Raw genomic sequence first — 13,149 nt, 5'->3', positions numbered from 1 at the left:
CTAAGACAGTAACAACAGGTGTCGCAGCACACAGACAGTCAAACGGTATCTAACCCAAATATAGAGCACTGTCTCTGGCCACACAGGAGCCACCACGGTGCCTATGCAAATTTGGCCAGAGCTATATTAAAATAATCTTTTAAAAAAAAAAAACAAAATACCAATTTGCAAATCATCTTTGATGGCCTCCTGTAGACAGGGCCAAAACAGCCACCTTTGGAGATGAAAAGAGCTGCAGGGATGTTGAGTGGGTGAAGTGAGGGGTAAAGAGGAAAAAAAAAGCTGAGGAATATAGAAGCTTTAAGAAACTTATCTACAGATTTAGTGAACAATGCCAAGTGTGTGTTATGTTACCTCGAGCACTCTTTCAGCAGTGTCTGATGTCTGGATAGCAAGCCTAATAACCCTTCCATCAGCCAGGTAAACATCCAAAGAGGCGCTCTGTGTCTGGATCTTAAATGTATCCTGTTAAAGTGAAATATGAAGATGTTTTATTGCTGCCTTCCTTATGAGAGCCTTATTATTTGGTACAGGTGCTCCACTTTCCAGTTTACCCTAGGGAAATGAACCGGTTTACAAGGAGAGACACCAGTGCAGGATGGAGGCCTGGTCTAAATTTTAAATTTAGATTGACCCAGTTACATCACTCAGGGAAGTGAAAAATTCACCCTCTCAGCACTATAGTTAAGCCCACCATTCCGCCAGCATAAAAGTAGCTACCTAGCAGCGTTTATCAACCAAGCCCAGCAAGGTGGGTTTCTCAGAGACGGCAGAGCCCCTTTCATCACTACAGGAAGTATCACCAGTGCAATGCTACAGTGACACACATGCAACACTCTAGTTGTACCATTATCGCATCCACAATGCTGGCGTGACTTGAGTAGCTCTAGGAGGGAAGGAGAAAGTACGGTGTCTCAAGCTGAACCCCAGTACAGGTCTGGTGTGTTTAAAACAGGGGCAGGCAAAATACAGGCCACCAACCGGCTGGATCTGGCCCCGCAGGCGCTCCCAACTTGCCCTGCCCCCACACAGCTGAGAGCAGCCAGCAGCTCTCAGCCACATCTCTCTGAATGCCTGAATCCCCAGGGGAGGAAAGGTTTGTGCCGCCAGAATAATCTTGCAGCTCCCATTGGCCAAAAGCTAGCCAATGGGAGCTGCCTGCTTGCAGGACAGGCAGTGTGCAAGGTACCCCTCCCTCTCTCCTCAGGTTTGCAGCATTCAGAGAAGCCCATGGCTGAGAGCAGCTGGTTGCTCTGAGCGTCATGCAGGGGTGGGGCAAGCAGGGAGCCACCCAGGTAAGCACCCCCCAGCTACACCCTGCCTCTGGCACCTAAACCCCTCTCCCCCATCCCACATAACCCAAACCCTTGGCACTCCCTCCCCACACCCATATCCCTTCTGCTCCTGGTCACAATCCAAATCCCTGCCTTTCCCTCCTGCCCCAGTTCATAACCCCTCCCATATCCTGCATCCTCTCCTGCACTCGTACTCCGTCCTGGGCCCTGCACCCCAATCCGCTGCCCAAGCTCACAACTCCCTCCCAGATCCCACACTCCCTCCTGAGTCCCAGTACCTTACCCTAAGCCCCTTTCTGCACCCAACAATCCATCCCAGGCCTGCACCTCCTCCATCAGTATTATGGAAAAGTGCAGCCCTTGACCACTTAAATTCTTGGCATGCCCCTCCCCCCCCCCCAATAAAATAGTGCCCACCCTCAATTTAGAAGAATTATCCTGTCCCTAGGAAATTGTAAGGATTCGGTGTTACAATTCATTTTCTTTCTGAGAGAACACTGTTTCCAATGCGATTTTGCAAAGAGGAGGAGGGCTCTTTTGACTTTCTTCAAGGCTGCAACATCTTGCTGCAATTTGTAGTCTTCGGGTGGTCATGGATATGCGCAGACAGCACGTTTCGGCTATTGCTACGCTGCATCTTAAGTCAATGTGAGATATGTCACTTGGGGTGTGAAGTAGCCACCTCTCTTAATGAGAAGTTACACCTACCTACACACCACTGTGGACGGTGCTATGATGGTGGGAAAGCTTCTCCTGTAGACATGCTTGTTGCCACTTGTTGGGAGTGAAGTAATTAAGTCAAAACTGTAAGCTCTAGTGTAGCCCTATCTCTTCAGCCTTCTGGCTTTCCTTAATATTGGTTCCCACTGTGACCAACAGGACAGAGATATAGAAATACAGAAGTGCTCAGACTATACAACTGTAAACATTTATTTTGTTGATGTGCATGTGCATGTGCATGCTGAGGTATACAGTCAAGAAAACTCATGAAAATATAGCCCAAATCTGCCTGAAAAAAGAAGTAGGAGGTCACTTCACTTATCTAAACAAGGTGGTTATATTATGACCTGTTAAATGAAGCTACAGGCCGGAGTGCTGGAACAATTTGTATAGCAGGACACTGAAAGACATTAAACCAAATTGTAACCCAGTACATATCAGAAATCACTTCAAGACAGGAGATGCAGAAGGAACCCAAGTTCCAGCATCTATGGCTATGGGCTGAAAAGACGTTCATGCAATTTAAGATGCTGGCCACAATGTACAAAGCAAACTGTTAGCCTACACATGTATGTTAGGCACAGTATATGTTACATTAATGGGCATTACACAAAGGGTATTAACAGGATGTGCAAATATTGTGAGGTTATGTTAACAAAATACTAAGCTCTTACCCCAATTACATTCCCCTACATTAAATATCTCAGAACACTGTGTAAAGCTGAAATCAGCTTTGGCTCTAGCCCATACTAAGTCTTTCAGAAATCATAGAATTCTAGGACTGGAAGGGACATTGAGAGGTCATAGAGTCCAGCCCCCTGCCCTCATGACAGCACCAAGTACTGTCTAGACCATCCCTGATAGACATTTATCTAACCTGTTCTTAAATATCTCCAGCGATGGAGATTCCACAACCTCCCTAGGCAATTTATTCCACTGTTTGACCACCCTGACAGTTAGGAACTTTTTCCTAATGTCCAACCTAAACCTGCCTTGCTGCAGTTTAAGCCCATTGCTGCTTCTTCTATCCTCAGAGGCCAAGAAGAACAAGTTTTCTCCCTCCTCCTTGTGACACCCTTTAAGATACCTCAAAACCGCTATCATTTCCCCCTTTAACCTTCTTTTTTCCAAACTAAACAAGCCCAATTCTTTCAGCCTGTCTTCATAGCTCATGTTCTTTAGACCTTTGACCATTCTTGTTGCTCTTTTCTGGACCCTTTCCAATTTCTCAACATTCTTCTTGAAATGCGGCACCCAGAACTGGACACAATATTCCAACTGAGGCCTAACCATCACAGAGTAGAGCGGAAGAATAACTCCTCATGTCTTGTTCACAACACACCTTTTAATACAGCCCAGAATCATGTTTGCTTTTTTTGCAACAGCATCACACTGTTGACTCATATTTAACTTGTGGTCCACTACAACCCCTAGGTCCCTTTCAACCATACTCCTTCCTAGACAGTCATTTACCACTGTATGTGTGAAACTGATTGTTCCTTCCTAAGTGCAGCACTTTGCATTTGTCTCTATTAAACTTCATCCTGTTTACATCAGACCATTTCTCCAATTTGTCCAGATCATTTTGAATTTTGACCCTATCCTCCAAAGCAGTTGCAACCCCTCCCAGCTTGGTATCATCTGCCAACTTAATAAGCGTACTTTCTATGCCACTATCTAAATCGTTGATGAAGATATTGAACAGAACTGGTCCCAATACAGACCCCTGCGGAATCCCACTTGTTATACCTTTCCAGCAGGATTGAGAACCACTAATAACTACTCTCTAAGTATGGGTATCCAGCCAGTTTTGCACCCACCTTATAGTAGCCCCATCTAAGTTGTATCTGCCTAGTTTATTGATAAGAATATCAAGGGAGACTCTAACAAGTGCCTCACTAAAATCTAGGTATACCACATCCACCGCTTCTCCCTTATCCACAAGGTTCGTTATCCTATCAGAGAAAGCTATCAGATTGGTTTGACGTGGTTTGTTCTTCACAAATCCATGCTGGCTGTTCCCTATCAGCTTACCACCTTCCAAGTGTTTGCAGAGGATTTCCTTAATTACTTGTTCCATTATCTTTCCTGGCACAGAAGTTAAACTGACCAGTCTGTAATTTCCTGCATTGTTCTTACTCCCCTTTCTACAGATGGGCACTATATTTGCCTTTTTCCAGTCTTCTGGAATCTCTCCTGTCTCCCATGATTTTCCAAAGTTGAAAGCTAATGGCTCAGATACCTCCTCCATCAGGTCCTTGCATATTCTAGGATGCATTTAATCAGGCCCTGGTAACCTGCAGACAACTATCACTTTCCTAAGTGGCTTTTAACTTGTTCTTTTTTTATTTTATCTTCTACACCTACCCCTTTCCCACTAGCATTCACGATGTTAGGCATTCCGTCTTCAGACTTCTCAGTGAAGACCAAAACAAAGAAGTCATTAAGCATCTCTGCCCTTTCCAAGTTTCCCCTTACTGCTTCTCCCTCCTCACTGTGCAACAGGCCTACCCCATCCTTGGTCTTCCTCTTGCTTTTAATGCATTTATAAAAAGTCTTCTTGTTTCCCTTTATGCCCGTAGCTAATTTGAGCTCATTATGTGCCTTTGCCTTTCTAATCTTGCCCCTGCATTCATGTTGTTTGCCTATATTCATCCTTCGTAATTTGTCCTAGTCTCCATTTTTTATATGATTCCTTTTTTGAGATCATGCAAGATCGCCTGGTTAAGCCAAGGCAGTCTTTTGCCTTATTTTCTCTCTCTCCTACGCAGCGGGATAGCTTGCTTTTGGGCCCTTAATAATGTCCCTTTGAAAACCTGCCAACTCTCCTCCATTGTTTTTCCCCTCAGTCTTGCTTCCCATGGGACCCTATCTACCAGGTCTCTGAGTTTACCAAAACCCGCCTTCCTGAAATCCATTGCCTCTATTTTGCTGTTCTCCCTTCTACCCTTCCTTAAAATTGTGAAGTCCATGATTTCATGATCACTTGCACCCAAGCTGCCTTCCACTTTCAGATTCTCAAACAGTTCCTCCCTATCTGTTAAAATCAAATGTAGGACAGCTTCCCCCTGGTAGGTTTTTCAACCTTCTGAAATAAAAAGTTGTCTCCAATGCAGTCCAAGAACTTATTGGATAGTCTGTGTGTCGCTGTGTTAGTTTCCCAACATATATCTGGATAGTTGAAGTCCCCCATCACTACGAAATCCTGGGCCCTGGATGATTTTGTTAGTTGTTTAAAAAAAGCCTCATCCACCTCTTCCATCTGGGTAGGTGGCCTGTAGTAGACTCCGAGCAGGACACCACCCTCGTTTTTTACCCCTTTTAGCTTAATCCAGAGGCTCTTAACACATCCGTTTTCTATGTCGATCTCCACCTCAGTCCAAATGTGTACATTTTTAATATATAAAGGCAACACCTCCTCCCTTTTTCCCCTGTCTATCCTTCCTGAGCAAGCTGTACCCTTCCACACCAACATTCCAATTGTGTATTATCCCACCAAGTTTCTGTGATGCTAACAATGTCGTAGTTGTATTTATTTATTAGCACTTCCAGTTCTTCCTGCTTATTACCCATACTTCTTGCATTTGTATACAGGCATGTAAGATATTGATTTGACCTTGCCTCCCAGTTTTGCCCTGACCCTCCTTTTAATCTGCCCTTATAACCCGTGCTCCCTCCCATTTCCAACTCATCTCCCAGGTCACCATCTTCTCTACTTACCTGTGGGCTTTGCTCCCCTGTCCCCGTCAAACCTAGTTTAAAGCAAGATATATTTGTTCTGTGTCCTAGTACAGAGACTTTCAAAGACAACTGGTTTGAAATGTGATATCCAAGTAGGCATCCTTCAGTCTGCATAGACTATGGATCGCGCCCTTTATAGTTTCAATTGAGGACTTCATTTACAGCGTCTACTGTGACTATGAAGACCCACACGAGAGTGACAGTCCTTGCTGCATCTCTTGCAGATGTGGTGGGTATCTGGCAAGTGTGCTTAGTGTGCTTACTGTGTACTCACTTCTCCTCTGCTACCTGTCTGATCCTCATCTCGCCCTTCTGAAGGCCCTTGTGTAACCCCTGCCTCCATCTGCTAGTTCTTCCCAGTTGTCCAGCTTGATGTCTACTTCTCTGAGGTCTCTCTTGCAGACATCTTTGTAGCCCAACTGGGGGCATCCGGGAGGTCTTTTGCCAGAGGCTAGCTCGCCATACAGGATGTCTTTTGGAATCCTTCCATCATTCATCCTGTGGACGTGGCCAACCCAGCAGAGCCGACGCTGCCTGAGGAGGGTGTGCATGGTTGGGATTCCAGCTCGCTCAAGGACAGCAGTGTTGGTCACTCTGTCTTTCCATGATATTCCAAGGATGCGCCTGAGGCAGCGCAAGTGGAAGACATTCAGCCTCTTTTCCTGGCGGGCATACAGGGTCCAAGTCTCACTGCCATAAAGGAGGGTGCTGAGGATGCAGGCTCTGTAGACTTGCATGTTGGTGTGAGTGTACAGCTTGTTGTTATTCCACACTCTCTTGCTGAGTCTGGACAGAGTTGTGGCCACTTTTCCAATCCTCCTATTTAGCTCAGAGTCCAACGACAGGGTGTCACTGATGGTGGACCCAAGGTAAAAAAAAACTCGTGGATGACTTCCAACGTATAGTTGTCAATGCTGATTGATGGCGATTCAGCAACATGCTGACCGAGTACGTTTGTCTTCTTTAGGCTGATGGTAAGCCCAAAGTCCTTGCACGCTTTGGAGAACTGATCCAGCAGTTTTTGAAGCTGGTCTTCTGTGTGAGATACTACAGCAGCATCGTCTGTGAACAGCATGTCTCTGATGAGGACTTCCCGCACCTTAGACTTAGCTTTCAGCCTTGCAAGATTAAACAGTTTCCCATCAGATCTTGTGTGCAGCAAGATGCCCTCTGTTGAAGATCCAAAGGCATGCTTCAGGAGGAGTGCGAAGAAGATCCCGAACAATGTCGGAGGAAGCACGCATCCTTGTTTGATGCCGCTCCTGATTCTGAAAGCATCCGATAATGCGCCATCATATTGGATGGTTCCTCTCATGTCTTCGTGGAACGACTGGATCATCTTGAGTAACCGTGGAGGACAGCCTATCTTGTGGAGCAGTTTGAACAGACCATCCCTGCTGACCAAGTCAAAGGCCTTGGTCAGGTCGAAGGCTATGTAGAGTGGCTTCCTCTGCTCCCTGCATTTCTCCTGCAGCTGCCTTAGAGAGAAGAACATGTCAACAGTAGACCTCTCTGCACGGAATCCACACTGTGGTTCGGGGTACACCCACGCAGCAATCTTCTGGAGTCTGCCGAGGATGACGCGAGTGAACAGTTTACCAGTGATGCTTAGGAGGGAGATTCCACGGTAGTTGTTGCAGTCGCTTCTGTCTCCTTTGCTCTTATACAATGTTACAATGTTAGCGTCGCGCATATCCTGTGGAACCTCACCCTCTTTCCAGCACAGGCACAGTAGCTCATGTAGGGGTTCCAGGAGTGTGTCCGCGGCACACTTGATTACCTCTGGTGGTATACCATCCTGACCAGGGCCTTTCCTGCTGCAATGCTGTCAATGGCTCTCTTCAGTTCATCCACAGTCGGTTCCTGATCCAGTTCGTCCATTATTGGAAGGAGCTCGACGGCACCGAGGGCTGTGTCAACTACAATGTTCTCGCGTGAGTACAGCTCGGAGTAGTGCGCAACCCAGTGCTCCATCTGTATGGCTTTGTCAGCGATGACTTCACCAGATTTGGATTTCAGAGGTGCCATCTTGTTCTGGGTGGGTCCTAATGCCTTCCTGATGCCCTCGTACATTCCTCTGAGATTACCAAATTCAGCACAGGTCTGGATGCTGCTGCATAGCTAGAGCCAGTGGTTGCGGGCACAGCGCCTGGCTGTCTGCTGTACTGTTCTTCTGGCCGCTCTAAGTGCTTGCTGGGTACCCTGGCTCGGTGAGCATTTGTACTCCAGGAGTGCAGCGCGCTTCTTTTCAATGACTGGAATCATCTCATCGGAGTTAGCTTTGAACCAGTCGTTCGTGTTTCTAGCGCTTCTTCCAAACACTGACAAGGTCGTGTTGTAAACTGTATCTCTCAGATGCTGCCATTTGGATGTCACATTGGCGCCCCCAGGGCCACTGCGCAGATTTTCCTGGAGGGTCTCTCTGAACTTTTCAGCTTTCTCCGAGTTTGCCGTCTTTCTGGCGTTAATGCGGGGCCTTCCAGCAGGTTTAGAGCAGTACAGCTTCTTGGGTCTCAGCTTGAGCTTGGAGCAAACTAGCGAGTGATCTGTATCACAGTCAGCACTTTGATAGCTGCGTGTCAGAAGGAAGTTTTTGAGGTTATTATGCCTAGTGATGACCACGTCTAGTTGACACCAGTGCTTCGAGCGTGGGTGTCTCCACGACACTCTGTGCTGTGGCTTCGTTTGGAAGAACGTGTTTGTGATGCACAGATTGTGGTACATGCACAGTTCAAGGAGACGCTGTCCATTGTCATTCATTTTTCCCACACCAAAGCATCCTAAGCAGGAAGGCCATGAGGCCCAATCAGCTCCAACTCTTGCACTGAAGTCACCCAAGATGTACAGTTGTTCACGAGCAGGTATTTGTGCTACAGCAGCACTAAGCACGTCATAGAACTTGTCTTTTACTTCTGGTGTGGCGTACAGGGTTGGAGCATAAGCACTGATCAGGTGGACAGGACCGGCGCAAGATTGAAGCATGATCCGAAGAAGATCCGCCCATGACTAATTCCAAAACAGAGATAAGAAAAGCAGAGAACAAAATGACAGTTTAAGGAACTGTTACAATCTGGTGGGTTGGATTTTAGTGACAAATAGAGGATTTTGTATTTCGTAAAACCATACTATAAAGATACCTAGTTTAAATGCATATTTCCAAAGCACAAGTAGCACGTACGGTACACATGCTGAGAGGTAAGAATTGCTCCCTGGAAGGTGGATAGGCAAGTGTCTCCTTTTTGTACAGTATTATTTTGTCTTTAAAACAATAACTGGTTGAGAGTGGCTATTCGATATCCAATCTCAAGCTACATATTAGCAACACAGCCACACTAAGTCCCAGTTATAAAACAGCAGGACCTGATTTAATTAAAACATAGCTTGATCCAATAGAGTAGGCAACACTGACGGTTGATCCATGTTCTTAAGCAAAGCTGAATCTGGTAAAAAGCTGAAGACCTAGGAAGGTTCAAACCATGAGGTGCAGTTAAAATAATATTCAGTATTCGCAGCCCCACAAGATTAAACAGGGTTTTAAGTTCATCTGAGATCTACTGTACTGTACTTGGGTACCACAATGTGATAGCTTTCTACAGCATAGATGGGACCATTAAAAAGACATGCTTGCACGGATGTAATTGTTTATGCAGTATAAGGAACCTCACACTAGTCATTTAATTTACACAAGTAATTGGACAAGAGAAAGGATGGGAATAGCCACCAAACTGTCTGCAAAGGGAACCATTTCTCCTGACTTCCTTCCTTCACTGGGCTTGCTTGAAACCCACTTGGCTCAGACAAGAGCTAGCCAGGTACAGCGTAAGAGTCTCCCTTTGCAGAGCTCCCCAGTCCTACATATATATTCTAGCAGTATATAATTTTTTCTCTTCTGAAGCTCATTTCTCCACTTGAAACACTGTCAACATGTTATACTAAAAATACTTTTGAAAGAGGAAGACCACCACCAAAATATAAGAAACTGAAAACCCAGGACACGCCCAGCATGCCCAGGCATAGGGAGAAAACCAACAGTAGCTGAGCGTACCAAAGCTGTCTTGGCCAGTGACTGGGGTTCACTTGGAGAACAGAAAATCTGCATGATCAAAACACCAGGTATGCTCAGGCCAGTGGAAAGCAAAAGGAGGCTCCAGACCTAGTGAATGGCAGAGTCCCCGTGTCCTGGTCCCTGACACTGGGTAAGCTACACGAGCAAACGTGCACTTCAGCATGGCCAAACCAAGTCATACATCCAAGAACAAAGAATTTAGGCCAGACTTCTGGTGTGGGGGACTCTGTTCCAAGAAGCAGCAACTCTGATGTGGAGGTCATAATAGAAAAATCAGCTGAACATGAGCTTCCAGTACAATGCCATAGTTCAAAGAGCTAATGTGTTCTTTGATGTATAAATGGGAACACCTACCCAATAAGAATACGGAGCTTATACTACATGATTTTTCTCCCACCAGTGATGTGAACATGGTTCTTAATTCTAGTGTTCACAATTCAAGATGCTGATCCATGGGACAGGGTTCAGAAAAGAACCAAGAGGATGACTGAAGGATTACAAAATATGATAGATTGTGATATACTCTCTTTATGCTAAACAGATTCAGCTTCTTGAAAGTTAAGGGGTGATCTGATTACAGTTTACAACAATCTCCACAGGAAAACAACGTTCGATAACAGGCTCTTCAATCTAGAAGACTGAAAAGATAACAGTCCAATGGCTGGAAGCTGAATCTAGACAGGAGTTAAAAAAGGCTTCTTTTCTCCAAATATGAGAATAATTGACCCTTGGAATGACTTACCAGGAGCTGTGATGAATCCTCCAGCACTGGCAATTTTGTAAATCCAGAATGAACAAACTAAGGTGCATCTTGTAGAAAAACAAACAGGAATGATTTCAGGCCTGTATTAAAACAGGAGGTCAGCCTAAACTATCTCATTAGTCACTGCTGGCTATATGGGCTAATTTATATTTAACAGACAATGAACATGCTGCAGTCGATCTTCTGGAGTTCAATTTTGCTGCGTGTGTTAAGACACGGCAAAATCGATTATCTCTGGGCTCAGCCGTCAACCCCTGTACTCCATGGTATAGCACAGAGCAAGGGGCGTAGGTGTGAGCCTGAAGAGCCTAATGCTACACTGGGGCAGAAAGTCAGTTCTGATACATCCATTGTAGCTATGCTCATGACATAGCTAGAATTGTGTATCTGAGATGGACTTTGTTCCCTGGTTTAGATCTACCCTAACCTAGTAACAACAGGGGCAAGGTGCCCATACCCATTACCTAGAACTGTTGATCTTTGTCCATGGCAGAGAAAGCAGAGAGCAGCCAAGAATCAATTCAGCTATTCTGAGGACTGTCACCTGAAGGGAAGAGCCTGGATTTGCCTCAGGTATTCCTTGGTCTGCATGCACTTGGCAAAACTGCTGCTGAAAGTTATGTAGGAGCGCAGTGGAATTGGGATCACGGCATTGGATCCCTGCAGCAGGTCCTGCGGCATAGGCTTCCCTGCGCTGGGCTGGGCAGTACCAGAGGGCGACGAAAATGATTAAGGGGCTGGAGCACAAGACCTATGAGGAGAGGCTGAGGGATTTGGGCTTGTTCAATTTACAGAAGAGAAGACTGAGGGGTAATTTAATAGCAGCCTTCAACTTCCTGAAGGGGAGCTCTAAAAGGGATGGAGAGAAACTGCTCTCAGTGGTGACAGATGGCAGGACAAGGGGTAACAGTCTGAAGTTACAAAAGGGGAGGAGCAGGTTGGATATTAGGAAAAACTACTTCACCAGGCGGATGGTGAAGCACTGGAATGCATTGGAGAGGAAGGTGGTGGAATCTTCATCTCTAGAGGCTTGATGTAGTCATGGCTGGGATGACTTTGTTGGGGTTGGTCCTGCTTGGGGCAGGGGGCTGGACTCGATGACCTCCTGAGGTCCCTTCCAGCTCTGTGATTCTATGATTCTAAGAGAGCAGTACAGTAGGTGACTCCAAAGGGAATCCGCACAGCACCATAGTCAATTAGGCTGTCAGGAACAGGTAGCCATTAACTGAGACAAAGCTGTTTAAATCACACTAGTGGCCATGCCAGCCCCTGCAGTGTTCCAGAATCAGGCAGATGACAAGGTAGACTAAAGCAGGGTTGAGCACACTCCTTACTTTGGGCCCCACATTTTGTCCCTGCACTCAGCAGCCCGCCTGCCCATCCTGTCTAACAGAATCCAAACCAACGGAAATGTTGTTTGTGTTCGTATGAAAAACACAATTCCTTTCGGCAGCTGTAAGAAAAGATGTAGAAATAAAAAAACTTTTTCAGATGCATCTGATGAAGCGGGTCTGTGCCCACGAAAGTTTATGCTCCAAATATCTGTTAGTCTATCAGGTGCCACAGGACTACTTCTTGTTCTCAAAGATACAGACTAACGAGGCTACCTCTCTGATATTTATCAGTACACATATGTGAATACACATGCACGAATACACATGCACAAGAACAGTAACATCTTTCAACATTTTAATGTGATAGATGAGCCTGAGACCTAGCAACCAATCATTCTGTTCCCCCCTTTATGAAATTTCTTGTCTCCCCCACCCCCCCAAGGGGGCACATCCCCCACTTCGCACACCCCTGGCCTAAAGCTACCTTAGTCCTGTTCTACCTCAGTGGAGAGGTTGGTGCTAGTCCTGCTTGGCTGCGAAAATGTTCTCACCCCAGTGTCCACTCACCTGCCCAGGATGGTGAGGGAAAGACAAGAGGCTACACCTCTTGGATCACAAGTTTCAGCTCCAATAGCTGTCATAGCAAAATTATGAAAACTTACAACACAATGAGCACTTTCTCCCCCTCAGTCATCTTCCCCACAGACAATTCACACGTATATTAAAAGCTTTTAGGTAAAAACAACTCAGACCACCTTTATTCTAAAAAGATCAAAGCCCAAAACTCCACACATTAACTTAACATCTTGTGTGTGTGTGTGTGTCATATCCATGTTGTGCTAGCTACAGCACGGACAAAAATAAAAAAGCAAATGAAGGAAACAGCACTTTTTAGCACATATTCTCCCAGATAGCTGTAAAACTACTACGGGATTTGGGGTTATTTTTTCCCCAATCCCATTGGGAACAGTCTTATCATGGCTAGAAAGGGAATAAGAGATTACATTAAATCTCTATGACACAGAAAAATAAATGTGCTCGTTATTTAAAAGGTGCATAAATTTAAGTGTGGCCACTTTGCGACCGGGTGCTGGCAAACAGGGTGCGTGCTAACAGGAGGGAGTTTGGAGAGGCTCTCCTGGAGGAGGAGAAGGAAGGAAGGAGCAAACTAAAGCACCTTGGGGTAAGTGGCTGCTTATATTTGGAGGTTTTGGGCTTGTGTGTTTGTTT

The 13,149-nt window shown here is 45.7% G+C and overlaps 1 protein-coding gene across 6 annotated transcripts in view; it reads right to left on the bottom strand.

Annotated features, from left to right (window-relative positions):
* SNX31 (sorting nexin 31) overlaps positions 1-13,149 on the bottom strand; it is a 91,073-nt gene that overhangs the window by 42,895 nt on the left and 35,029 nt on the right. For 5 of the 6 annotated variants that reach the window (XM_074986847.1, XM_074986850.1, XM_074986848.1 and 2 more), the window contains one exon: positions 355-465. The exons of the other annotated variant lie outside the window; for it this stretch is intronic. In XM_074986847.1, coding sequence (XP_074842948.1) covers positions 355-465 — 111 coding nt within the window. The remainder of the gene's footprint in view (positions 1-354; positions 466-13,149) is intronic. 6 annotated transcript variants of the gene reach the window in all.

The sequence above is a fragment of the Carettochelys insculpta genome, chromosome 2 (assembly GCF_033958435.1).
Source record: "Carettochelys insculpta isolate YL-2023 chromosome 2, ASM3395843v1, whole genome shotgun sequence".
Lineage (NCBI taxonomy): Eukaryota > Metazoa > Chordata > Testudines > Carettochelyidae > Carettochelys > Carettochelys insculpta.
Note: the sequence above shows the minus strand (reverse complement) of the source record. Positions and strands in the feature narration are given on the sequence as shown.